Source organism: Eulemur rufifrons, chromosome 9 (assembly GCF_041146395.1).
Source record: "Eulemur rufifrons isolate Redbay chromosome 9, OSU_ERuf_1, whole genome shotgun sequence".
Classification (NCBI taxonomy): domain Eukaryota; kingdom Metazoa; phylum Chordata; class Mammalia; order Primates; family Lemuridae; genus Eulemur; species Eulemur rufifrons.
Window position 1 is genome coordinate 13,592,323 of NC_090991.1, and position 26,470 is coordinate 13,618,792.

A 26,470-nucleotide genomic window follows, 5' to 3' on the forward strand; every position below is an offset into this window, starting at 1 on the left:
ACTGCAGCTGAAGTGGGGAGCCTGGCATGTGTGTGGTCTCTTGGGTATCACTGTGAAGTCCCGAATTGCCCCAACTTCCCTCGTGTAACCGAGTCCCAGCTCCCACCTGGGAGGGGCCTCGTGGACACCCAGGGGTTCATAGGAAAAACACCTGCCCTTAAGACTCTTAAGTGTACTTTGTGTACGCAGCCAGGGATGCAAGCCCAAATGTTCCCGGAGGCTGAGATCTGGCCAGATGGGGGTGAGCCGGAGAGTGCCTGGCCCTCTGCCTACCAGCTCCGGGAAGGTGTTGCCACTTTGGGACCTGCCTGGCATTGCCAAGTCAGATTTTTAAAGAAAAGTCAAGAATTTGAAATCTACCATTTCTAATGTATGACACCTAGTAACATTTTGTGAAAATCACTGGGTGGCCCAAATAAAACAGGCCGTGGGCTCGGTCAGACTGCCATCTCTGCTGTAGAGCAACAAGACCTTAAATGCTTTGACATTTGTTACCACTGGATAGAGGAAGACTCTGGAAAATAAGACCCACCACCCATGCTCCCAGTGTCCCAGTGGTGGCATGCCCTTAAAAACCTCACCCAAGCCCTACTCACGTCCACACTGTGAGTGGCAGACCCTAGTAACGGCAAAGACGTGGTACCTGTGAGACCTACCTGGCCCTAGGCGGGCAGGTGTCTTGCACTACCCAAGAGGGCACCCTGGCGAAGTGCAAGGTCAGCACACAGCCACCTCAGGTCCGTGAACTTCACAACCCTATGCGTTTCCTTACACGGGTGAGCAAGGCCGTCTCCCTAAGCCCAAGGACTTGACTCTGAAGGCCAACACACCTGCCTTCTGCACCTAGCAAATGCTCAGAGCGTGCAGAAAGGAAACAAGTCAGGTTTTAATTAGAGATACAGGCCCCTCACATTGATCTTGCAGTAAAAAAGTCAGAGTGGACTGACAAACTTGAGGCATCTACAAGGCACGTCCTGGGACCCTCCCCTCCTGCCATAGGAAGGACAGCAGCTTAGGGTGGGACAGAAGGAGGTTTGAGGTCAGGGTCGAGCCCATAAGGATTGTGCGAGGTGGTCTTAAGTTATGTGGGGCTCCTGAACAGCCAAAAAATTGGTGAGTCTCAGGCTGGAAAACGTGAGGGAGGGGGGCCTGCCCTCCCCTCCGAGGGAGCTCCTCTCACCGTTTGGCAGGTCTAACAGGCCTCTAAGGCACAGACTGGTAGGAAGAGGAAGAGAAAGGATGTGTGTGCGTGTCCTGCACTCCAGATGCAGGGTAAGGAGCAGCTGGGGTGCTCAGGTGGGGCCCCACTTGATTCTGGGAAGGTGGAGGTAGGAGAGGGCAGAAGAAAGTGGGCCACTTCCAAGACATCCCTCCAAAATATCTGAAAGGAGTTAGTGTGACAGTCTGACTCTGTGCTAAAGATGCAGAGGGTGTTGGGTGTGAGTCCACTTCAGAACCAGTCTGGTGGGCTGAGAAATACTCTGGTGTGGGCCAGCTGTGACCGTAGTCACGGATGCTGAGTTACCTAGAATGAGTGTCAGGAAAGCAGCCTTCAGAGAAAGGACCCCAAGGCCTGACCCCAAAGTCCTAGCCCCTCTGCCACCAGCACCAGCACCTCTGAGTCCACTGGCCATAGCACCTGGCTGCTGGGTCTCTGGGAACACAGCGGTGGCAGCAAAGTGCCCTTGGCAATCTGGCTGCAGGGTCAGCCCTTCAAGCTGCTCCCAGAAACACTGGTTGTTTGGGGCGAGGCCTTTGGCTGCAAGCTCAGCACTCAATCCTGCCTGAGATGGCTGCCAGAACCTGTGTGTGCTGCCTGAAGCCTTAAAGAAAAGAGAGACGGTGGCATCAAGACGCAGGAGGGCCAGATGGCTGGCCAGGGAGGCGCAGGAGGGCCCTGGAGGGAGGCAGGCTGGCTGGAGTTGAAGGTGTTTGGCTCTGAGGAAGACAGCGCTTCTCTGTCCACATGCCGAGCCAGCTCTGCACACCAGAGCCAGACTGCGTCTCTGGCCTTTGCTGGCTGAGGCCTTCCCTGGCGGGGGTCTTCCCCACCAGGGCACAGAGCTTGGGGCTGTTTACACTGGGTCCCTGGGTGCTAGTTCAGCTGGTCATACCCTGGCTTCTTTCTGTACAAACAGAAGTGCTGGATAAAGAAGACAATGTCGAAGAAGATGGAGAAGATGCCGAGTCCAAACTTGGTGGGGTCTCCGAAGATCAGTGTCCACTGGTCTGTTAACAGTGACAGGAGACAGAATCTGGTTTTAGGTTGGCAGCTCCTGAAGCAGCTGGAGCTTGTGGGGCTGTGAGGGGTAGTGATCCCCATCTGTCCAGAAAACCACAAATCCTCTAGCCACAAAGACCCCAGGTGGGTGTCTGCTTGAGGGCTGGGATCAGCTTGGACCCCAGGCTGCAGGCTGGGGGCTGGGGGTGTAGCCCTGGCTGCGAGGTCCTGGGAAGCCTGGCCCCACCCTGTGCCTCCAGCCCACTGGGTGACAGGCAGCCCGCTGGCTGACTCACCGTTGTTGTAGGACTGGAGGAACATCTGGAGGAGGCTGAAGCTGCCCCCAATGAAGTCCAGGAGCACGTTGCCAATGCTCCAGCCCTCGGTGCTTTTGTAGTAAAAGTTCATGTAGGCCTGGGCCAGACAGACAGACAGATGGAGGGCGGTGAGGGGGCCGGGCAGCTGCCTCGTGACTGCCCCTCCAAACAAGAGCGGCTCTAATTCCTCCCACGCATGTGCTTGGGCCTTGGCTCCAAGGAACACAGTGACCTTTGGGTTCTGATAAACGGCGGCCAAGGGAACAGTTTGGGTGGTCCTGGGAGTCTCATCTGCATGTATAGCAAGCAAAGCCCCCTCCCACCCCTGTACCTCACAGCTCCAAAGGAGGGGGGCAGAGGCCACTTTCATCTTCTCCATCTCTCCCCGTGGACAAAGCCCTATCCTGGTTTCCCAGCAACTTTGATTCTTTTCACCTCCAATGACGTCTGTCCCCAGACTCAGCCTGGACTTCACATTGTGCTTAAGAAACAGGCTGGGGGTTAGAAACCCTGCTTTGAGATCTCAGCTCATCATCACAGCTGTGCTACCTTGGGCAAGTTCCTGAGTTTTCCTAGCCTTGGTCTCCCCATCTGTAGAGTGGAGTTAACTCAGGCCCAGCTGGGGCTTCCTGGGTCTAGTGGTTGGGTCCACTGGGACGTGCCCCTCGTCCTGCTGCCTGCAGTCTATGTCCTTCCTCCCAAACCATCTTGCCCTCTGGGTTGCTCTGACTGCTGCAACTTCCCTTCCTTCTACCCAAGACACAGGTCTTGGCCTCTGTGGTGGTCTTCTCCCCACCAGCCACCACTCGGGTCCCATCTTTGTCCTTTCCCACTCTCTTCCATACTTGCTGCTACCTCTCCAGTCCTACACGATTCCAGACATCTCCAAGCTGACTCCTGCCTCCCAGGTATCCCAGCCCCAAGTCTTTCCACACTCAGAGACTGAGGGCCCACTTCCCTCAGACCTTCCCCCACTCAGAAGCCCTCCAAGCCCCTGGGGCCTGGCCCTTTCTCCTCAGCTGCAGCACTCTGAGTACTGCTGGAACGTTCCGGTCCCCTCACTGTCTCCTGCACCCTGCTGCCTTGCGTTTGTGCAGGCTACCCTGGCCTGGAACGCCCCTCTCCTCTCTCGTCCTAAGAATTAACTCCTGCCCACCCTGAGGGTCTAGCCCTGCTTCCTAGCCAAAATGCTTGCCTTCCTGAGCCCATGGAACACAGGCGCCCAGTGCTGGGGAAGCTGACAAGGGGGCTTCTCCCTTGGGAATAGGGTGAGTTAAGTGAACCCTAGGTCCACCGGTGCAGCTACTGGCCCTGGCTTGGGCCATTCCAACTATGGGGGAAGATGTGTTTGACTCCAAGAGCCCAGATCTGAAAAGGACTGTCTGAGCACTCGCAAGAGGGTGCCAAGGGACCTCCAAGGAGAATAGGTCTGCACAGGGCTGGTGGTAGTGATGGGCTTCTCCTCCCACCAGATCTCTGCCAATCTCCTGCTGCTGCTCCTCGGGGATGTCCGTTGTGGTAGTAACAGGGGCAAGACGGAGTCACTGGGAAAGACTGGGATACGGGGATACGGGGATGGGGAACAACCCACACAACCCTGAGGCTCAGAGGGGAAGGCTGAGGACCCTCTACTGACTCGCTTGTATGACTTGGCTCCAGGAAGAGCAGGCAGCGATACCGACTGGCTTTCTGCTGGCCCCGTTCCTACCTGGCTCACTGGCCCCACCGTGGCCTTCCCACACAGCCCACTGGCTCCCATGGTGGCCTTCCATCCTCATCCCCGCCCCTGCAGAAGCTGCCCCATGGGAGCAGGGCCTGGGTTCTGCACCTCTCACCTCTCACACTACTGGCTTGTGAACATGCAGGAAGGCCCTGGAAGTACCTGTGGAAAATACTTGACCAGCGTGACCGCGAGCTTGATGTAGGAGAAGCAGAAGAGAAACTGCAGCCATGTGGTCGCCCCGACTGCAGCTACAATCATGGTGGTGAACGCAAAGAGCCACAAGAGCACCAGGAAGCCAACGGCAGGCCACGACACGCGCTGGCCGCCTCGCTGAGGACAAGACGAGAGAGGGTGGAGGTGTGGACGGGCACAAAGGCCACTGCAGGGTCTTGGTGGGGCATGGCCGTGGAGGGGTGGATGGATGGGGGAAGCTTGGAGGCCGGCACTGGGGCCGTGTCTGGGGAAAGGCAGAGTGGGGACAGATTCCCAGCATCATTGGGTTCCATCTGGGTCATGGGACGAGTCAATGCCTGGGCTGGGACGAGGTGCCAGGCCTCCAAGGGGTGGGGGTTACGGCCCCAGCACCCCCCACACCTTTTTACTATCCAGGTATCCTGTCCACCTTGCACTTTCCAGCTCCCATCTGCTCTGCTCCCACTTTACAGAACTGGGTACCTCTCAGAGCTCATTCAGAAGGAGCAAAGGGTGGCGGGGACATAAACTCCAACACTCTGGAGGCCTGTCACCTGCCCCAGCCCAGGGCATGACCCATCCCATGACCCAGATGGAGCCTGAGGATCTCAGGAATCTGTCTCCGACCCCTGCCTTTTCCTGGACACGGCCCCAGAGTGGGCTCCCTTCACCTGACCTTCACAGCAAAGGCTAAGAAAACCTAGAAGGTTCATAAAGGAGGCACCGCACTGGCCTTGCACAGTGCGTAAAGGGAACTCCCTGTGGGAAGAGTGAAAGCAAAGCCGTCACATCAGGGGTCTCGTGAAACAGCCCTGATAGCGCCCTTCCCTGCTGAGATACTGATGGTCCCAGCATCAAGGCTGTGTCCAGGCTCCTCAGCCTGGCCCCCAGGGCCCCTCCTGATGTCTCCTGAGCCTGCCCTGCACTGGCACCCTGAACCCCTGCTGCACCCATCTGCCCCTCGGCCTCCACGATTCTGTGCCCCATGGGGAGTGTGCCCCACCCTGCCCCTCTTCCCCTCACCATGGGAACGCCACTCATCCTGGGACCACAGCTAAGTGGCATTTCCCTGACGTGCTGCCCTCCTCCCCAGCTGGGCTCAGGGCCTCCACTCTGCGCCGTGAGCTGCCTGTGCTCCCCCTGCCACTCGGCGCCTGGCCTTTTGGCTTGTCATCGCCTCTCTGTGTGCTCACCCCAGACTTGGGGGGCCCCCCGAGGGCTTAGACTCACAGGCCGTTCCCTAGCATGGGGCCCGGCCCATTATCTAGGCCCCAGGAAGCAGATGCTGAATGAATGCACACATTTCCTTTTTGGGGGTCTCTGTCTGCACCTTCTGTCAGATGAGGTAGAGAGGGTGGGTCGGATGAGCGGATGGGGGTGGGTGTAGGCTGGGGCAGCCGTGGGCCAGGCCACCAGGGCTGATCTCTTACCTCATACAGGCAGCATTGCACAATGACAATCATAGTGAGGACGACCGCGTGCAGGCTGAAGAAGACGTCATTACTATCCACAGGGTTCACTCCGTTGGGGTATTTGAGGAGAAACTGCTCCTGTTTGGGGGGTGGGGAGAAGCTGAGTGGTGAGGGGCAGGCCAGGCCACCAAGCAGCTTGGGCAGGCTGTGGGGGCAGGCAGGGCCATACCTTGATGTAGGGCACCCACAGCAGGCCGATGTTGAACACGCTGTAGGCCACAAAGCCCGTCAGGTTCAGGGCCACAAAGTCAAAGCTCAGACCAATGACACTGTAGGGGCAGAAGGGACAAGGCAGGGCAGAGGGTGAGGCCTGGGGCCACTGCGGGGAATGGGACAGAGCTCCTAGCACACGGGGAAGGAGGGCCTGGCCCTCCTCAAGGACAGCGATATCCTCAGGTCCCTCCTGACACACAATCGATGCCACCCAATCCCTGCCCTCTTAGGAGCTGGTTCCTTTCTCCCCTCACCTCTTCCCCGCTGAGATTTCTCTGCTCAAGTCCCAGCCCCCAGAGGGAAGTCAGGAGGCCGCCTACAGAAAGGACGCATGTCCCTCCCTGGCTATCTGCTCGCCAGCCCCCTAAGAGGCCCATGTGGCCAGGATGACTGCAGAAACTTGAGTCTTGCTGCACGAAGATACAAGTCAAGGCAGGACTGCTTAATCTCCAAGGCCAAAGAACACATGACTTGATACCTAAGTCCTCCAGGGCTGGATCTGAGCAGATAGTATTCAGCGTGGGCCTCCCCCCACCCTGTGCCCATTCTTCACTTAACTGAGAAGCCCCATTTTGCTGCTTTCACGGGAGGGGTTGAGCTGGGCAAGGTACCAAACGCACAGCACTGGAAGTTCTACCCAGGTGCTTAGAGACAGCTTTCACAACAGGACAGGCAGAGAGAAGAGCAGAGAGGGGGACACATGACACCGAGATGCCTACAGCCTTGCTGGAATTCTGCCCCCCACCCCCTTATGGGCCCCAAGTCAACCTGCACACAAAGCTCAGCGGTTACCTTTTCCGCCTCCAGTTCTTGATCACCTGAGGGTAGAAGGAGATGGACCAGGCCACAAAGTAGATCCAGCCAATCACCTGGTTTATGATGCTCACGAGGCTGCTGCGGATCACCAAGAAGCGTATCCTTGGGCTGGAAAGGAATTTGGGGACCAGGATGAGCTGAGGCTGGGCTTCTGGAGAAAACCCCCACGTGCCCCACACTGCCTCCCCTCTCGTCACGTAAGGCCCACACGGGCTAGGCCAGCCTACCCAGTCTGGTTGGAATGATTTCCATGCACATAAACAGTAACTTGTCCAACATTTCGAGACGTCACTTGAAAAGAGGAATCTGTCACTCCAGGAGGCACCAAAACCTGTTAGGAAGACTGAATGTTATTGAGGGCCTCACTGAATATCTAGCTCCAGGCTCCACGCTAGGGAACACAGGGGTGCGTCCCCTATGAGGTCAGCCTTCCATGAGCTTACTAACCAGAGAGACCCTGGGCCCACCAGCCAACTCGAACCCCCCATCCATCTGTGTCAGACTTTCTGATCAGAGCTATGGCTTTGTCCTTAGGCCCTCCCTGGCTTATCTCTAAGGGAAGGGGGGATATTCTCTTCCTTTCATTAGCCATGTGACCTTGGGCAAGTTATTCAAGCTCTGATCTCAGTCTGCTCATCTGTAAAAGGGGTTAACAAAGTATCTACCTTTCAGTGTTGCTATGAATGACAGAACGTCTATGAAGTTTACAGTATAGAGCTGGACACACAGCAAGCTGTACATGCTTATGATCACTACTATACTACAACTACTATTATGTATCCTTCCATCATTATTAGCTCCTCAATATCCATAGACAGATGTCTGCCCCATGCCCAGCCTGGTTGCTAAGTGACAAAACAGAAGAGGTACATGCACCAGATACTTAACAAGGAGAACACTTTCACCCTCACTTCTGCCCAATATTTACCAAAAGCTCTGCTCCACGACAAAGTACCTGGAGGCCTGCCTGCAACATCTGATCTCCCAACCATTCCTCCTGATACTCTCAGATCCTCCCAGGGTGGCAGGGAGCAGAACGATAGCTTTACTGAACCAAACTGTCTCCCCCTGCCCCCAACCTCTTTGCTTCCTGGATAATGCTCTGGGTCCCGCCCTCTGCCCACATTGCAGGTACCGAGAGGATTTGGCTCATTTGATTGCAGCGGCTTCTTAATGAGGACGCTTGCAGCATTGTCTTTTTGGTCTTAATACCAGAAATCAGGGGGCTTTAGCAGAACAAATGAAACGGTATAAGCGGCTGCTGCACAGCCTGGAGCCCAATTTATGGTCCACATCTTGCAAGCTATATCTTCACGACATGTACCACTCTTGGCTCATTTATTTTCCTATCAACTCATTTTTTCTTATTATTAACAGATTTTCCTTGCAATGTTGTTTGCATATTTGTTAAGGGGCCACTAAATCCCTTCTGGAACAAAGCAGAGAGAAAAATCAGTCAATCAGAAATTGATACAAGGCAGAATGAAATGATAATGATTGCTACCTTTCATGGAGTGCTTTCTATGTGCCAGGTACAGTCCTAGACATTTTATACTTGGCTAGTGTGTTCACTCCTCACAGTGCTGTCAGGTAGGCATTATTAACCCCATGTCTACAAATGAGGGAACTGCGCCGTGTCGGGTGATGTACCTTACCCAAGGCTCTCGGGCCACGCCCGTGGACCACCTGACTCCCATGTTCTAACCAGAGATTTCCTGCATCCCAGGTAATAGAGAGTAGTGGTTAGAGCGGGACGGGGTGGGGCCAGTGAGGCAGGAGCCTGAAAAGGTGGGTGGTGCCCATAAAGATTATCTTAACACAAATGGCTTGACTCCCACTGTTAAATTAAAAAAAAAAAATAACCTGAACTATAACATATATGCAGAAAAGCACACACATCAAAGCTTGATGAAATGTCTACAAAGTGAATACATCTAGCTCCCAGATCAAGAAATGAAACATTTGTCTCTAGTTTAGGATTGTTTAAAAAAAAAAATTCTCAACCCCCAGAAGTCCCATGTGCTCCCCTAGTCTCCCCTAGCCCTGAGGGTAACCACTGCCCTAATACCATAGATTCGCTTTGTGTCTGTTCTTTATATTCAAGGAGTCGTACAGTTCAGGCTTTTTTTGTGTCAGGCTTCTTTTGCTTAACATTTGTGACTTCCACTGATTTTTAAAAGATGATACTTTCACTTAGATGTTTGGCCCTAAACTAAGTGATCAGTGTTCTTTCGAGAGTCTAAATTGGATCTGCAGGTCAGAGGGCTGTGTGCCAGAACCTGCAGTGAGCACCAGCGGCTTTCCTCACCCTGCCCTGAGCGCTGGGCAGGAGGGGGAGCTGAGGGAAATGGCGCTAATGAGGTCTGGTGCTCACCAGGGAGGGACATCCACCTCTCACGTGGGGTCCCTTTAGTGGGACACTTGGATCCCTCTCTCAGCAATGCTGTGTTTTTCTGATCATAGAAATGCTTGGGACTGGTCACGTTTCACTCCTGTTTGCTTGCTGGGGGCTCAGAGCTGATTTGCAGCCCATCTCTGCAAGCACCCAGGGCCTCACAATGCGCCTCATGGCCATCTCTCTCACCCCTGCACTCATCTCTCCCCCCAGCTAATTAACGTATAATTGACAAATAAAAATTGTATACACTTAGGGCATGCATTGCCATGCTTTGACATATGCATATACTGAGATGATGAAATCAAGCTAATTAACATAGCCGTCAGCTCACATACTTATCATTTTCTTGTGGTGGGAACATTTATGATCTAATCTCTTAGCAATTTTCAGGTATGCAGTACGTGGTTTTTTTGTTTTTGTTTTTTTTTTTTTTTTTTTTTGAGACAGAGTCTCACTCTGTTGCCCAGGCTAGAGTGCCATGGCATCAGCCTAGCTCACAGCAACCTCAGACTCCTGGGCTCAAGCAACCTCCTGCCTCAGCCTCCCAAGTAGCTGGGAATACAGGCATGCACCACCGTGCCCGGCTAATTTTTCTATATATGTATTTTTAGCTGTCCATATAATTTCTTTCTATTTTTAGTAGAGATGGGGTCTCGCTCTTGCTCAGGCTGGTCTCGAACTCCTGACCTCAAGCGATCCTCCTGCCTTGGCCTCCCAGAGTGCTAGGATTACAGGCGTGAGCTACCGCTCCCGGCCTGCAGTACATGATTATTAACTATAGTCACCATGCTGTACAATAGATCTCCAGAAATCCTTCATCATGACTTTCATTCATCTTGTTTTTTTTTAAACCCTTATTTACTCCCCTATGGATGTCTTTATCCAGTTGAATGGCACCTGGTTCAAATCCTTGTTAAGGTGGAGGCAGGGTACACACAAACAGATAAATGCATAAAGCTAAGAATACTCACTATGAGACCAGAGGACCTCTGACACAGGTTTTTGGAAATGACACCCAACCAGTGGTTTCTCAGAACAGTGCTTTACAAACTTTAGACCCAAATCATCAGGGGCTCTTGCTACCAAGCGGACTTGGAATCAGTAGGTCTGGGATGGTGCCCGGGGTTCTGTGTTTCTGAAAGGTTTTTAAGCACGGCCAGTGCTGCTGGTCCCTGAATGCCCCTTGAGTAGCGAGGGGTTAGCAAACCATCTTAAGAACTTCTACAGTCTCAGAACCACTTCTGCCTCAGGTTTCTTACTATTACCTTCTTAGTTCCATCTAAAAGGCATACAGTGTTCATCCCCAAAGAGACTAACAAAGCCGACATCATAGATTTCCAGGATGAGGGAACAGGGACAGCCCAGGTGATCTATTTCCACAAGCTCTTAATTAAATGTGTTTTGTTACCTAGCACTCCCTACCTGTCAGTTAAAATGCATTACTTACTTCGTCAGGGAGCTCAAGGATAGTAATATTTTTTGAACGAAATGTGATTTCAAAAGTGATCACCAAGGTTGCGTTGAACGGTTGCCTGTGGATGACAAGAGTCTGATTACTGCTGAGAAGTTGGACTCCCTGAGATCTCAACCCACCCTCTGGATTTCACACCGGGCTGGCCTTTCTCAAGCAATTAGGTTTAGGAAATGCTATGTGCTCAACCCAGAGGGGTAGAGAAGTGGAACCCCTGCTCCTTAGGCGTTTTCTATTTCTGGCAGGACACTAGATGTCCCTTTGGGGTAGGGTGAGAACAGGAGAAGGTAGCAAACTGGCTCTGAATGACAAATGAGGACTCTGGTGGCCAACAGGACCATGGCTCCTTGCTCTGGTAGGAAAGGCTTCCCAAGGGGCTCAGGTCTGAGCAGGGCTTTGTGTGAGGGCCAGAATTTTTTGATTTGTTTTTTTCTTTAAGAGACAAGGTCTTTCTCTGTAATCCAGGCTGGAGTGCAGTGGTGTGATTATAGCTCACTGTGGCCTCGAAATCCTGGGCTCAGGTGATCCTCCTTCCTCAGCCTCTGGAGTATCTGGAACTCCGGGTGCGTGCCACCATGCCCAGCTAATTTTTGGATTTTTTGTACAGACGGGATCTCGCTATGTTTCCCAGGCTAGTCTCAAACTCCTGGCCTCAAGTGATCCTCCGGCCACAACCCCCCAAAGTGCTTGCCCGAGGGTCAGAATTTGACTGAAGGAGGTGAGGGCCTTCTAGGCAGGGCATGAGGAGGGAGCAGCATGTCCCTGGAAAGCCAGGAGATGTGTCTGACTGGATAAGGTAGACATGTTGGCAGGGAGCAGCCTAGGCTTAAAGGCCTGGAGTTAACTTGGAAGGCAGTGGGAGGACACACAGGGGTTCTGGAGAGGGGAGAGCTGTGGTAAGAGGATGACTTGTAAGATTTACAAGGTGTCGAAGTGCAGAGACAGCGGGAGCTGGGAATGGAATGGCAGGCCTGCTAGAGGGCTGGGAACCAAAGCTTTGGTTTGAGATCTGACCTTCCAGGAGAGGTGAGGCAAGGGGATAGGAGTAAAGGACAGGGCTCCAGATGGTCACCTCAGGGAATCCTCCTGGCTGGAGGCAAGAACAGAACAAAGCAGCCAAGAGTACAGAAGCAAGAGGCAGGCTCTCGGGCACAGTCTGGACTAGGTGGAGACCTTCGTGCCTGAACCAGCGGACATCAGCAAGTAAGACTCTCAGACAAGGCTAGGCGTGAGCATGACAGGAGCGGGATCCACCCAATGTGATCACTTCTGCTTTTGGAAGTGAGCTCAGAAGTGCTGACGAGCAGCTCAGCTCCTTGCCCCTGGACCTTCAGGGCTCTCTTCAAATATTCAGAGTCTTGGCAAGGACCACTGTGAAGTCTGGCACCAGCTGTTAGTCACTCAGGACTCTTTTCACCTGGGGAAAAGACCCACGTCTCTGGGAGAAACACCCCTTTCCTCTTCCTCCCAGTGGAAACAAGTGTTCAGTGTGGGGGTCAGACTGTAGGACCGCACTCTGCAGCCTGGGGCCAGTACCACCCCTTTTTCTGTCTTATGGTTAAGAGGCAAGAGTGTCACATTGGATATATGAACCCACAGAGAGCCAGGGGTCAGCCCTGACCCAGCCAGTGGGGCTGAGGGCGCAGCCGGGCCGGGAACTTACCCAAGGGTGACACTGACGTTGGCTGAGCTGCCGTTCTCCAGCTTCACGACGGGAGGAACAGTGAGGCTGACGGTGGACTCTGGAAGGGCCCAAATCAATGGCATGAGGTGTCAGGCCAGAGAGCTCAGGCCCAGGAACAACTGGGCTGAGGGCCCTGACATCTCCACTCACAAGTGCTGACACATTCGTGAGCCCTGGTTCATGATGGGAATGGAAACCTGGGCCTCGCTGGGCTCCTTCCCCATCTGCTGACAGAGGCAGGAAAACAGGCCGGAGCAGGAAACGCTGTAGCTTCCTCTCCTGCTCCACTGACAGGCTCTGAGGGTCTGTGGCTGAGCTACCCAGAGATAGTTTGAGAACCATGGGGTCCAAAAGTTACCAGAAGGAATTCTAGTCATGACCTGGGACTGCAAAAGGCAGACTTGAGTCACTTCTTCAGATGGAAGCACAGCGTTCTCCTCTGTTCATGAAGCTGGGATGGCCCTGGGGACCTGGTCCGGCCCCTTTCCTGCACTGTCAGCTACCAAGTTGCTAGAGAACCCTTCTGGGCTCCCTTCCCAACCCAGCTCTACCTGCTCACTAACCCCCTTCCTGAGGCTGACCACGTGCTGGGGACTAGAGGAAGAAGAGTGAATAATCAGGGACTTCCTCTTGACATTAAGGTGTTAACTCAGGACAAAGTCACAAATAGGTGCCTGTGACTAAACAAAACAAAAACCCCAAAAACAAATAGGCCACCTGGACGAGGGGGGAAGCAGGTGTGGATCTTGGAAAACCTTATCTTGGTGTCCAAATACCCCAGAGCATCTTGGTCACAGAGTGGGACTGAGTTAGCCTCTCTCTGACCGCTTCCTGTATTCTTGGGGCAGCCCACATCCCTGCCCACACTCCCAGGTGTGCTCCTTGCCACACCTGCCCATCTCCCCCCACTGCTCACTGCCGTCAGGTTATGCACAGCCTAGAGGTCATGATCATGAACCCAGACTGAGCCGGGCAAGCAGGTGCACAACTCTGATGAAGGAGTCTTGTAGGGGTAGAGGCTGCCAGGGGGGCCTAGCTCTCCCTCCACCCAGATCCCTCAAAGGCAGATGAAAAATTTGAGATCTGAAATTTTAGATGCTTGGGTTGGAAGGAAACTTAAAGCTACCTAATTCAACCTCTGATTCCTTGTCTCAATATTCCTGCCAGGTAGTTTCTCTTCCTCTGCCTGGACACCTCCAGGGATAGTAACCTCACCTCTTTCCAGGGACTTGGCCAGCCTAAAACTTGCCCTCCTGGGCCTGCCTCTGTTATCCAGAGCCTCTCAGACCCTATCTGAGCTGCCTTCTCTATACTAGTCCTGCACATGTGAATGAAGATGGAAGCTCTGTCTTGAATCTGCAAGTCCCCAGGCTGAGATTCCCACAGCCCACGGTCTCCAGTCCCCCACTGCCTGGCTGGGCCCCTCAGGGTAGGATGTCCCCACCCTGGCCTTTGCAGAGGCCAAGCTGCTGAGTCCCTCCTACATGAAGCTTCAGGGCCCAGAGGCAGCTTTGGCAACTCTATTGCTTCTTTGTTGCGCTCATGGCTCTGAGACCATTCCGAGGCTTTGTTCTGGGCTTGCACAGCTGGGGTAGTGCAGGACTTCCTGTCCCTGCCTGCTCAATTTGACCTAGAGCTGAGGACCACACGAGATAAGGAAGTCCCAGAACCAGCCACTGCTCAGGACAGGGATACTGAAAGTGATGCCAGGCAGCCACCCATAGGTTTGCATTCCTGGATGGCCTTAGCTCTTTCATAGTCCTTGCATTTTTTTTTTGAAACAGGGTCTCACTCTGTTGCCTGGGCTGGAGTGCAGTGGCGTCATCATAGCTCACTGCAACCTCAAAATCCTGGGCTCAAGCGATCCTCCTGCCATAGCCAACTGAGTAGCTGGGATTTCAGGCAAGCACCACCTCACCCGGCAAATTTTTCTATTTTTTGTAGAGAGGGGGTCTCACTCTTGTTCAGGCTGGTCTCTCGAACTCCTGGCCTCAAGTGATTCACCCACCTCAGCCTCTCAAAGTGCTGGGGTTACAGGTGAGAGCCACTGTGCCCAGCCAGTCTTTGCATTTTAAAAGGGGAGGTTGTGAACTCTCAAAGAACTAGACCAGAGAATGTTTGATATTGGGCTCTGAAGTCACACAGCTCCATTCCGGCTCTGACATTTCCTAGCTACATGGCCACTGGTAAGGTACTTAGCCTCTCTGAACCTACATTTCCTTACCTATAAAATGGGGAGATTAACAAAACCTATCTCACAGGGTCATTTTGAAGATAAAATATATTAATATAATGGAGAGGGGTCCTATGTGGGTCACAGCATTGTTACTTTCTAGCTGTGTGACTTTGGGAAAGCCTTCTACCCTCTCCGGGCCTCAGTTTGCCCTCCGTGTAATTGGAATGGTGGTAGCTGGATTTCTCCCCCCCCCCACACCCAGGGAAGTATATTAGCATTACTAATGTAGATTTAAAGTGTGCAAATGACCACACGTGTGTACACACACACTCCAGCCTCAGTTCCTGAGAATATGATCCAATAGGGCTAAGGTGGGGCTCTGGTACCAGTGTTAAGAAACACTGGGTTCCATGGTCTAAAGGACTTTTCCTTTCTTGGAAATTGCTTATCCACAAGGTGTTACTACAAAGTAACACGCTTTAACAAACCTGTAAGTGATCAGATGACCACTGTTTTTGCTCAGAGATTCAAGAGGCCAGATAACCACAATAGTACAAAGGCTCTTGGGAAACTTCTGCAGGATTTGTATTATCACTTGCAATCTTTAGTTAGGGATTTCAAGATGTATTTGATCTTTGACAACAGCCAAGCTAAGGATCGAAACAACAGGGCTGGCCCCCTTGGAGTGTTAAACACAGCTCTTCATGGAAGGAATTCCAGAAATGTTCTGGGCAGTGGGAGAATTATTAGAATGACAGTCACTCCTCCTACAAGGATGTGCAAACTCTGACACCAGCCTGTGTTCTGTGTGACCCCTAGACCTGCTGGGGTTGTCGCACCCTGTTCCTTAGCCCCTCTCTAAGCAGAAGGTTTTCCTATCTTATGTGGGGATGCTGGGCGGACTCCTCAGGAATCTGTGCTTGGCGGAACCAGGTACAACAGGGTGGCTACCTCATCTGCCTCCCCAGGGTCTCCCAGGACCCACAACTCTCTGCGAGGTCCATGGGGCAAGGGAATGAGGCATTCTTTAAGGTATTATCCTAGATTGTTGGGGCTCCACAGTTTTATTATACTTTGAGAGCCAGCTGCATAGTCTGACTTTAAGAACCAACTGTTGACTTTGGTGATTCAGAAAAGGTAACAGGGACACCAGGGTAGAAGGCCAATTATTTGTGGAGCCATCTGGCTCTTTGTAAAACTCCTGAATCCCAGACCTGAGTCTGCTTCACCACCCCAGTGGCTGTTGGCTGAGAGATGGGCAGACCCACATAGTCTGGACAGCATTAAACCCTTGGCAACAAACAGGGCAGGCTACTCCCTCCTCAAGCCACCATTTCCCTCTTTACAAAGTTGATGACCTATTTTTAAACTTACCACATTTCTCTATGAGCTTCAGGGGAAAAAGGATAAAAATAATCAGCCAGTTCTTTAACATGTTCCCCGATTTCTCAGAACTAGGAGGAAAAACAGCAAGTTCACATTAAGGTTGAATCAGCTCAGCTCCAGCTGGACAATATGCCATCTGGAACCATGGTGTGGGACAGCTCATAAAGGACTTTCACGTACACTGTTGACCTCACAGGCTTTGCATCACAACCTCAGAGGAGACCCCAGAGGACTTATCTTTGATATATGGGGAAACGGGCTCAGAACACCCAAGTGGGTTGTGTAAAGTCCCACCCCGAGGAAGTGAACAAAGACCCAAGTTTTCCCCTTCTCAACTGCTTTTTGTAACTTAGTTAACAGAAAGAAAGGATGTAGTTTTACTGGTTTGAGGTTCTTTTTTTTCCAAAAAGTTATTAAAGTCATGGTCAGATATTTGAATTTGTGAACTTACAAACCTCAAGGAAATTCATTTCATTTCCTGTCCTGGGATAAGAGTCCAAGGGCTAATGATACCAGCTGACCCCTGATTAAGACTTTTTCATTTGACAAGTGTCACCTTTCCAGGACTGGCTGGGATCATTCACAATGAGCACTCAGGGAAGACAAGCCCCAGAGTTCTGGAGGATTTATTGGTTTAGTGCGGGAGACAGGGTGCTGCATTCCCATAACACCAACACACGGCAGGTAAACCTTAGGTTAAGAGGGGGTAGGCCAGCATGGATTTCTGTAACTTGGTCTCTACATGCTGCCTCAGTGTACAGTGCTCAGGCCCTCCTACCTCTGACAGCCTCTGGCGGTTCCTGCAAAGAGTGGGGAGAGCTGGATGAGGTCTATGTGGAAACATCCCTGCTCCCACTCTGGTTTCGGTTTCCCCAAGGCCTCCAGGAGCCTCCTGACACCTCCATTCTGCCTTAAGAAGTTACCCTTAGCATCATATAATGCTGTTAGTAAAACAAATAAACAAAAGAAGTCTCCCTGACTGCTGCAACTGTCTGATCTCCACATGCCCCCATCTCTTCCAGGGGCCTCTTTACCGATCCCTTAGGTCTCCCCACCCTCTGGCCTCCTCTGGGGGCCTTGCCCTTGGTGCTGGATCCCTGTGCTCTCTCCCCTCCACTCTCTGTACCCTGACCTTCCAGGAATTGCCCTCTTGCGACTATGGAATAACCACAGGCCTCCCTCTCACTCTTGCCACTCTCTATTCCTCACATCTGCCCTGTGTCCTCAAGTTCAAGATTCAGTTTGTTGCCCAGGGCAGAGTCTGGGTTTTTCTCCAGAAATGAAATGGAGAATCAGGCCTAACTGCTTCTCTCTCATTTCACATAAGGGGAATGTGGAATGCGAAAGTCAAACACTTGGTCAGCAAAAGTTCCCCAGCCTCAAAGGCCGAGACACCTGGAAGATGACATAAGAGATGGATAGACATTGAGAGATAAATCAATTAAAATGCTAAAAAAATCAGATCAATAACTATACACAACTAGTGCCTGGTGAAAGCTGCAAGATAGAAATGAAACATTTCCAACAATGGGCCCTGTCTGATATGCCTTCTTCCTGTAAGTTCTAACTATCATCCAGGCCTCATTCAGATGTCATGCATTTCAAGAAGCTTCTCCCACTGCTTCAATCCCCTCCCAGGAGTAACCTGGTGTCAGGGGTCTCCTGTGGCAGCTCCTCCCTTCCAGAGTTAATCCTGTCCTCTGTTCTGGGGCCTGGAATTCCCTGGGTCTCCTGCTTCTAAAAGCATAACAGGGACAATGGCAAGGAATATGTGCCTGGAGACAGACTGCACAGGTTTGAACCTGGGCTCCCCTGTTTATTAGTTATGTGACCTTGTGGTGCTACTTAACCTCCTCAAGCTTCAGTTTCCTAATGGGAAAACAAGGATGGTGATAACTACCTCACAGGATTTAAATGAGATGAAACCATACATTCTCAACTGGGACTAAAAATGGCTCTTGGGGTGGTGAGAAAAAAATCTTAGATATTACAAAGGTTTATGGCCCTGCAAAGGGCTACAGCATATAAACAAATACAGAATTTACTGGTGTGTTAAAGTTTCTTGGGAGGGGGTTAATAAGCATAAAAACGTTGAGAAACAAAACAGAAGTGATTACTTCTGTTGCGTAGGGCATTTAGCAAGCTCTCACAAAGCATGTTATTTTCCTCACTGTTATTAAAAAGGGCAGGGCCCAGGTATCATCCCGTCTTCCAGTCTGAAAACCCCGGAGGGCTGGGTGGGGCCTGGGTCTGCTCAGTCCCCCGGAGCCCAGCACTCAGCACGTCAACAGGAGCTCCTGCCAATGGTCCCCTCAGCGTCTGGCTTCTCCAAAGCAATCTGAAAACTCCCCAACTCAGATTCAGGCGGCAACAAAGCAGGAAGCAGGGCAGGGTCTCGGAACTGCACTGGGGTAGACACCCACACCACCCCGGCAGCAAGGCGTCCCTGCTGCCGCTCACCACCACCCGGGCCCTTAAACCTGGGGGCTGTCCGGTGTCGCGAGGCCAGGACTGGTGGCAAGGGGTGGAACCGAGGCGCGGGTGAAGGGGGCTGGATCCGTGGCTGGCCGCTCCACTGACGCGCCGTGCCAGTCTCTGGACCTCAAGGGCTCCGCCTCTCACCTCAGAGCCTCCCAGGCTCGGAGGACCGACCACACGGGACGTAGCAGCCTCGCGCCAGCTGCAGCTCGGGACGGTGCCGGTTCCCCCAGCCGGCTAGACTTTGTGGAGGGCGGGCGCACTGTCACCTGACCTCAGCCACCTGACTCGTGGGCGCTCGTCTCCGCGGGGTGCACTCTGGGAGTTGTAGTGTGAACCTTAGCCGGACAGAGCTGGGCGGGGCGGAGGAGATGGGGCCTTGGCAGGGACGGAGGCTCTGGTGTGAGGGAGGATTAAGCCACTTCTAGGGAAACCGAGGCTCTGGGAGTCTCCGGCGCCCCTCGGCGAGCCCCCAGCTCTTTCGGTGAGCTAGGCTCGGCCAGCGCTCGTCTGTGCCGGAACGGCAGCCCTGCGGGGCGGGGCCCTCTAGGTTCCGCCTTCCGCCGCCTCTCCGCCTATAGCCGGGCCCCGCCGCGAGGGGCGCGTAGGGGGTCTGCCTTCCTCCACCAATGAGAAGACTGGAAACCGCCATGTTGGGTGTGGCTGAAAGATTGGCAGGCGGGGCCCCACCCCGGCACCTCCCTCCCGGGTGAAGTGTGCGGGCCGGGGCGCCTCGGGCTGCAGACTGTGCTGCGCGGGTCACCGAGGTCATGGCTGCGCGGCCCGTCACTCTCGGCATTGACCTGGGCACCACGTCTGTGAAGGCGGCCCTGCTAGGGGCTGCGTCCGGCGACCCATCCGAATTTGTGGTCCTGGCGAGCTGTGCCCGGGCTGCGCGAGCAGAGGTGGCGGCAGAGAGCTCGGCGGCCGGGCCCCAGGTGAGGTAGCGCCCTGGAGCCGCGCCGCCTCCAGGAGCCTCCTGACAACCCTTTTCCTCCCTCAAGGAGCGTCCCTGACAGCCTCTCCTGCAAAGGAGTCTCTGCTCCAGCCTGTCTGACCTCGCCTGCCCCCATCTCCTCCAGGGGCCTCTCTGCCTGACAGCTCTGCCTGATCCGTTAGGTCTTGTCCTAGGAGCGTCCCCATCTCCTGGTACCGATCTCCCCACTCTCTGGCCTCCTCTGGAGGCCTTGCCCCTGGCGCTGGATCCCTGTGCTCTCTGCCCTCCACTCTCGGTACCCTGACCTTCGAGGAGGAATTGCCCTCTTGCGTCTATGGAATGACTACAGGCCTCCCTCTCACTCTTGCCACTCTCTGCTCCTCACATTTGCCCTGTGCCCTCAAGTTCAGGATTCAGTTTGTTGCCCAAGGCAGAGTCTGGGTTTTCCTCCGGAAATTGATGCAGAATTAGGCCTAACCAGCTCACTCTCTTTCCACAGAAGTAGAATGCAGACTGAGAAAGTCAAACACTTGGTCAGCAAAAGCTCCCCAGCCTCAAAGGCTGAGACATCTGGAGGAAAGAGCTCAGCAGATAGAAAGACATGGAGAGATATGCAGATAAAATGTTTTTAAAAAGGGTCAGATTGATATATATATATATTTTTGAGACAGAGTCTTGCTCTGTTGCCAGGGCTAGAGGGCTGTGACGTCAGCCTAGCTCACAGCAACTTCAAACTCCTGGGTTCAAGCCATCCTCCTGCCTCAGCCTCCCAGAGTACTAGGATTAAAGGTGTGAGCTACAGCGCCAGGCCCAGATTGATACTTATATACTACAACTAGTGGCTTGTGAAAGCCACAAGATAGAAATAGACAATTTCAGGATAATGGGCTCTTTTGGGAGATGTGGGTAGGTCAGAAAAGATGTCAATTCTCAGAGCTGGGTCCTGTTAATTACCTGAAAAAGGTAGCTCTATGTTCAGTTAATTGACATTAGAAATTAATATCAAGGAACTTTCTGTGTAACGCTGACTTTTTTCTGGGCCTCGGCTTGTTCTCTGAGTTGAAATAGGTAAACTCTAAGGCCATTGCCAGCCACAAACCTTGATTTTCTGAGCCAAGCTCCACCCGCAAGAGCTTTGTTTTTCACAAGCTCTTACCACATATCTGGACTCAGTCCTTTAGAGTTCAGAGCCCATTTTGCTCAGAAGTGTTTTATTTTATTTATGGTTTTGAATTTTTTTTTTTTTTTTTTGAGACAGTCTCGGTCTGTTGCTCAGGCTAGGATACAGTGGCCTCATCATAGCTCACAGCAACTTCAAACTCCTGGGCTCAAGTGATTCTCCTGCCTCAGCCTCCCAAATAGCTGGGACTACAGACGTGTGCTACCATGCCTGGCTGATTTTGTTTTCTAATTTTTTGTAGAGACAGGGTCTCGCTCTTGCTTAGGCTGGTCTGGAACTCCTGGCTTCAATCAATCCTCCTGTCTTGGCCTCCCAAAGTGCTAGGATTATAGACATGAGCCACCAAGTCTGGCCTAGAAGCATTTTAGAGGATAAAGATTTCAGGAGCACTTGGCATTCTCATAGAGGTTTTCAAAATTAGTTTGGTTGGAGCATCAGGGTATTTTAGAATGATCACTTCAGGGACTATGAAATGGAGGCAAAGTTGAGTCTGACACTGTGGGGGGTGGGCAGGAAAGCTGGGATTACAAAATAGTAAGCTCAGACAGTGCCCCTTTCTCTTGAAATAGGGCCACTTATGGAACAAACAGCATTGCTGTGATTTCATCTACAGCAGGGTTTCTCAACCTTGGCACTGTTGACGCCAAGGCGTCATAGTTTCTGTTGTGTGTGTGGGTATCCTGTGCGTTGTAGGATGTTTAGCAGCATTCCTGGCCTCTACCTACTAGATGCCAGTAGCACCTGCCCCTTCCCCCAAAATGTCACAACCAAAAATGTCTCCACATTAACAAATGTCCCCCAGGGGTCAAAATCACCCCTGAGTAAGAACTACCTGACGGCTGTGTCCTTTCCTTATGTTCACACTTTTCCCTGAGTATCATGTATACCAAGGTCTAGCTTGGCAGATCAGATTTTTAGGTATTTGCAAATGTAAAATATAAGGTTTTTGAGGGAAGCTCTGTGACCCTTTCTCAGCTGTTTATTTTTCCTCTCTGGGCTTCAGTTTCCTCAGCTGTAAAAAGGGGTGTGGGGAAGTAGGGTTGAATGCCTTTCTAAGCACTCTTTTCAAGCCTGAAGTTCTAAGATATGATCTGGGTGTAGACTGACTGATCAAGGAACGGGGACAATGTCTTTCTGGTTATGTTGGGGGTCTGCCCATTGTCCAAGTACTTCTCCCTGATCACACGCAACCCTAAAACTGGAACTAACTGCTGAACACTGCCTCCCTTTACTCCCACCTGGCCTGTTTCCCTCCTCTGCTTCCACTTACACAACTCACCCACCCTGGCTTCTGTGTCCTGGGCTGATGTACTATCTCAAGGCCATGTGGGGGGACTCTTTAAAGTAGCACTGTCCAGTAGAAATGTGCACCACAAATGTGAGCCGCGTGTGTCCTTTTCAATTTTCTAGCAGCCATATTTAGAGAAAAGGAAACATGTGGAATTAATTTTAATTGCATAGTTTATGTAACCCATTGTCATTTTGACATTTAATAATCAATAGAAAATGTATTCATGGGATATTACACATTGTTTTTTTTTCATACTATATTGAAATCTGGTGTGTATTTTACATTTCCAGCCGCTCAATTCAGACTAGTCACATGTGACTGCAGTGTTGGAGAGTCTAAACATCTCTCTCCCCTGCTTCCTTGTTGCTCCCCCATGCCACCCCCACCCTGTCTTCTTTCTTCCTCTGTGCCTGGTAATCTTTCACTTCCTCTTGGCTATTGTGTCTCCTACACATAAAGAATCCTTGTTAGGATCTGGGGCTGCCTTCTCAGGAAAATGCTCTGTGCTCCATCCCCACTCCTTCTTTCCCTGTCCTCCCCTTCCTCTTTGTCCTTTCTGTTCCTTTGTTCCTGCTTGTTAGGAGCCAAGGCCAGTAGGCTGATAAGGGCAAGTGAGAGGTTTGTTCCAAGAAAGGGAAGAATGTGTTCCCTGGGGGGAAGAAAGAGGCTTGAGAACTCAGTTCTCCAATGCTTTCCCAAGACCCTGGCTTTTTTTGTTCCCCAAAGAACCAACATTTCTTAAGAGCTGAGCCACATTTCTCTTCCCCTTCTTCTCTTCTGAACTTTCCATGGATCTTTCTAGTTGTTAAATAGAAGTTTAGTTTGTGCCTTGAGGGGATTTTTGTGTGCCGGAAACAGTTTACTTTGGATAAAATCAAATAAGTGTTCAATTTTTGAAATTCAGAATCCTAGTTCTTACTTAAACTTTGAAATATCTTAGATGTTTTAAACTGCAGTTATACACTTAATCTATTTTTTTTGTTTATGTACTGCAATTGATTTAACTCTTTTCGGAATACATAAGTAATTCTTATAAATTAAATGCATACCTACGTAAAAACCTTAAATACTCTTGTATGTTTCAAATCCTTGTATAAATGTAGTGAGATTTGAGCTTATAATTACTAATCTAGAGCAGTTACTCAATTTCACATTTTAAATCAAAATTACAAAGGTAAACTAGGCAAATTTACTTAAAATACTAAGTACCCTGAGATTCCTTAAACATACATATTAATAACATAGGTATGATTCTTTTGAACCTGGATGTATTTAATTCTTGATCAGTCCACTTTGAAATTTACTTATTCACCAAGAAAACAATTATGTCATCTGAGTTGCTTTCACAAGTGAATATTTTGTGATGGTCTTAGCTTACTGAGATTTCTTACTGATTACAGGCATCTACTGGAATGGGATGGGACCCTGGGGTCCTATTTATGGTTTTGAACTGGGACTTGATAATTTAAAGGAAAAGGTAGTCACAGAGACCAGATTTCTTAGGTTTCCATAACATTATTACCTACTTTTTTTTTTTTTTTTTTTTTTAGCACAGGGTCTCACTCTGTCGCCTGGGATAGAGTGCAATGGCGTCATAATAGCTCACTGCAACCTCACACTCCTGGGCCCAAGGGATCCTCCTGTCTCAGCCTCCCAAATAGCTGGGACTACAGGCATGCACCACTGCTCCTGGCTAATTTTTCTATTTTTTGTAGAGAGGGGTCTCACTCTTGCTCAGGCTGGTCTCGAACAACTCCTGACCTCGAGCGATCCTCCCAACTCGGCCTCCCAGAGTGCTAGGATTACAGGCGTGAGCCACCATGCCCAGCCTGTTGCCTACTTTTGAGGTTGAGTCTGTACCTCCTACCCATTTGGGTAAACTGCTTGACTGGATTTGATATTTCTTTAATTTTAAGATCTCAAAATGCACCCCTGACCCCCAATCTGACCCCAAGAGCTTTGAATTTGCCCAAGGATTTTGTCCAAATCCTGTGTCGTTTTCATATTCTTGTCTCTTAGGACCACTTAACTCTTAATACCTTAATATGATAATTGATTAAGTTCTGCTTACCTCTCATGACTTTGTCTTTCAAGGTTATTCTGCCGAGAGAAGTTTGCAAGGAGAAAGGAAGTCAGAAGAAAAAGCTAATCAGGAAAAGGGCCCTGAGTTTCTTTAATCTTTTTCCACCCCTGGAGAATCTTTCCCCACTATCAGTCTCATCCTGTGTAGCTTATACCATTGCCCAATTAATCTTCTGAAAACACAGCTCTGATGATGATACACTCCCATTCGGAATGCCCCAGGGGCTCTCCCTTTAGGGAGAGCATTGATTAGGCCCCAGCCTCTCCTCACTTCCAGCCTCATCCCCTCAAGTCCCCAGCCCGGCCCCATTGGCACTGTGCCCCACGTGTTCCTGCCTTCCTCCTTGGCTACCTTCCCTCTGTGGGTTTTGGTTTCAAAGTCCAGGGCCTGGCCCTCACGGCACCCAGAAAATGCTTGCCAGATGGATGAAAGCACCAGGGCTCACCCTAAGGTGCTTTAGTTCTGTAGGCCTTCCTTGACCGTACCTCTCCTGCCAGGCTCCTCCCTGCTGTGCTCCCCAACCCCACTGCTCCTCTTGAAAGACCTTTCCCTCATTTCTCCTATTTATAGCATGGAGCAGCACTTGCTCAGCTCAGGCTGACCATGGTGGAGGGCAGAGCCCGGGCTGTTTGCTGCACCTCATCTGCAGCTGCTCCTCATCTGTGAAGGCTACAGGCGTGCCCTGCCCACCACCTTCCTACCCAACACCCCACCGGAGGTGGTGGGGAACCCTCAGTCCCAGGAAATCCCTGGAGGTCTGCCAGCCACCCTCTGCCTGTTTGTCTGCCCTTGGCCAATGTGTCCTGTTCTGTTTCCAGGGACGGGAGCAGGATGTGAGTAGAATCGTCCAGGCCCTCAACGAGTGCATTGCTGCTCTTCCTCGGCAGCAGCTCCGGAACGTCGGGGGCATCGGAGTGTCGGGACAAATGCACGGCGTCATGTTTTGGAAAACAGGCCAAGGTATGCTGGGCTCAGGGGATGATCTCATGCTGGTAAGGGTCACTACAGAGCTAGAAAAGTGCTGCAAAGGGCTTTCTGTGAAGAGTCTGGTTATCCTGCAGTGGGACTAGGGTCTCGCTCCTTGGAATGAAATAACAGGGCTGCCTCCTATGTTCTGTGTACGTTCCATCTTGTACAAATGTGTAATGAATAAGTGAATTATCTTCTCACATACCATCAGCACATTATCCATGAACAGGCAGAGGGAAAAGGGTGAGTTTTGTCTGATTCTTCTTTAGGATTCAGCAGAGCGTATTTTCCATGGCTGTGTCTTTATTTATGTCTCAGAACATTAGTGCCGACAACCAAGAGGTTAGCTGTAGCTGTAGGAGATGCCATGGCACAGAGGGAAATCTTTTGAATTTGGGCATACTTTTTATTGTTTGCACAATCAAGATATTTATGATTTTTTGAATTCCAGGTCGTATCCTTTTTATGGGCTCAGGTGCTAAGCATTTTTTAGTCAGTCATCTTATGAAGGTGCAGAGGTGGGTGACGTATTCTGTTTGGCCCCCAGGAGGAGAAACTAAGCCATTAACAATGACCACTTCACATGCCAGGTGCCGGGCTAAAGACTTTACCTGCGTGATCTCATCAAAATTTCCCAACAACCTTATGACATAGGTTACACTAGAGTCACCATTGTGCAGATGAGAAGTTGAAGTTCAGAGCAATTAGAATAATATGCTTAAGGTCATATTTTGGCAAGTGGAAACTCCAGTTGTTTTTTTTTTTTTGAGACAGAGTCTTGCTCTGTCACTTGGGCTAGAGTGCTGTGGCATCAGCCTAGCTCACAGCAACCTCAAACTCCTGGGCTCAAGCAATCTTCCTGTCTCAGCCTCCCGAGTAGCTGGGATTATGGGTGCACACCACCACTCCTGGCTAATTTTTTCTATTTTTAGTAGAAATAGGGGTCTTGCTCTTGCTCAGGCTGGTTTCAAATTCCTACCTCAAGTGATCCTTCTGCATTGGCCTTCTAGAGTGTTAGGATTACAGGCGTGAGCCACTGTGCCTGGCCCAGACACTGAGCTTTCAAAGGCCTCTGGGGAGACCAGAGCTATAGGAGGGCACAGTGGCTCAGTGACGGAAGGGGCTTCTCAACAGAATGCCCAAGGAAGGATTAGGCTCCTATAGGAGATTGTGAGCTCCCTGTTATGGCAGGCATTAAAATTTTTTTTTTTTTTTAATTATAAACAATTTTGCATAGATATACAAAAATAGGGAGAATAGTGCTATGAATTGACACATACCCAGTTTCAGTAAAATTGACATTTTACTGCAGATGTTGTAAGCAGAGGATGGATGGCTATGCTGGGGGGATGTAGTTAAGAGGATTTGAACGTTGGAGTCACCCTTTCTGCCTGGAGAGTCAGCAATTCAGAGTCCCCTGGGCTCAGTGTGTGGTGACTTGCCTCCCGGAGGGACTGGTGTCT

The 26,470-nt window shown here is 51.1% G+C and overlaps 2 protein-coding genes across 4 annotated transcripts in view; one reads left to right on the forward strand and one right to left on the reverse strand.

Annotated features, from left to right (window-relative positions):
* Positions 1-868: 868 nt before the first annotated feature.
* CTNS (cystinosin, lysosomal cystine transporter) lies at positions 869-18,769 on the reverse strand. Of its 2 annotated transcripts, XM_069483457.1 has the most exons (12): positions 18,692-18,769; positions 16,058-16,137; positions 12,487-12,565; positions 10,800-10,884; positions 7,182-7,285; positions 6,931-7,062; positions 6,095-6,194; positions 5,884-6,003; positions 4,421-4,591; positions 2,518-2,635; positions 2,115-2,229; positions 869-1,823 (listed from the first exon to the last, which is right to left on the reverse strand). In XM_069483457.1, exons 2-12 carry the CDS (start codon positions 16,116-16,118, stop codon positions 1,775-1,777), a joined length of 1,134 nt encoding a protein of 377 aa, XP_069339558.1. In that variant the 5' UTR covers positions 16,119-16,137; positions 18,692-18,769; the 3' UTR covers positions 869-1,774. The 2 variants fall into 2 exon arrangements, with proteins under 2 accessions (XP_069339558.1, XP_069339559.1); XM_069483458.1 differs by having other exon boundaries at positions 869-2,229.
* A 517-nt stretch (positions 18,770-19,286) lies between these two features.
* Positions 19,287-26,470, forward strand: part of SHPK (sedoheptulokinase) — a 29,717-nt gene continuing 22,533 nt past the window's right edge. For both annotated transcript variants that reach the window (XM_069483459.1, XM_069483460.1), the window contains exons 1-2: positions 19,287-19,485; positions 24,857-24,998. In XM_069483459.1, coding sequence (XP_069339560.1) covers positions 19,318-19,485; positions 24,857-24,998 — 310 coding nt within the window. In that variant the 5' untranslated portion in view covers positions 19,287-19,317. The remainder of the gene's footprint in view (positions 19,486-24,856; positions 24,999-26,470) is intronic.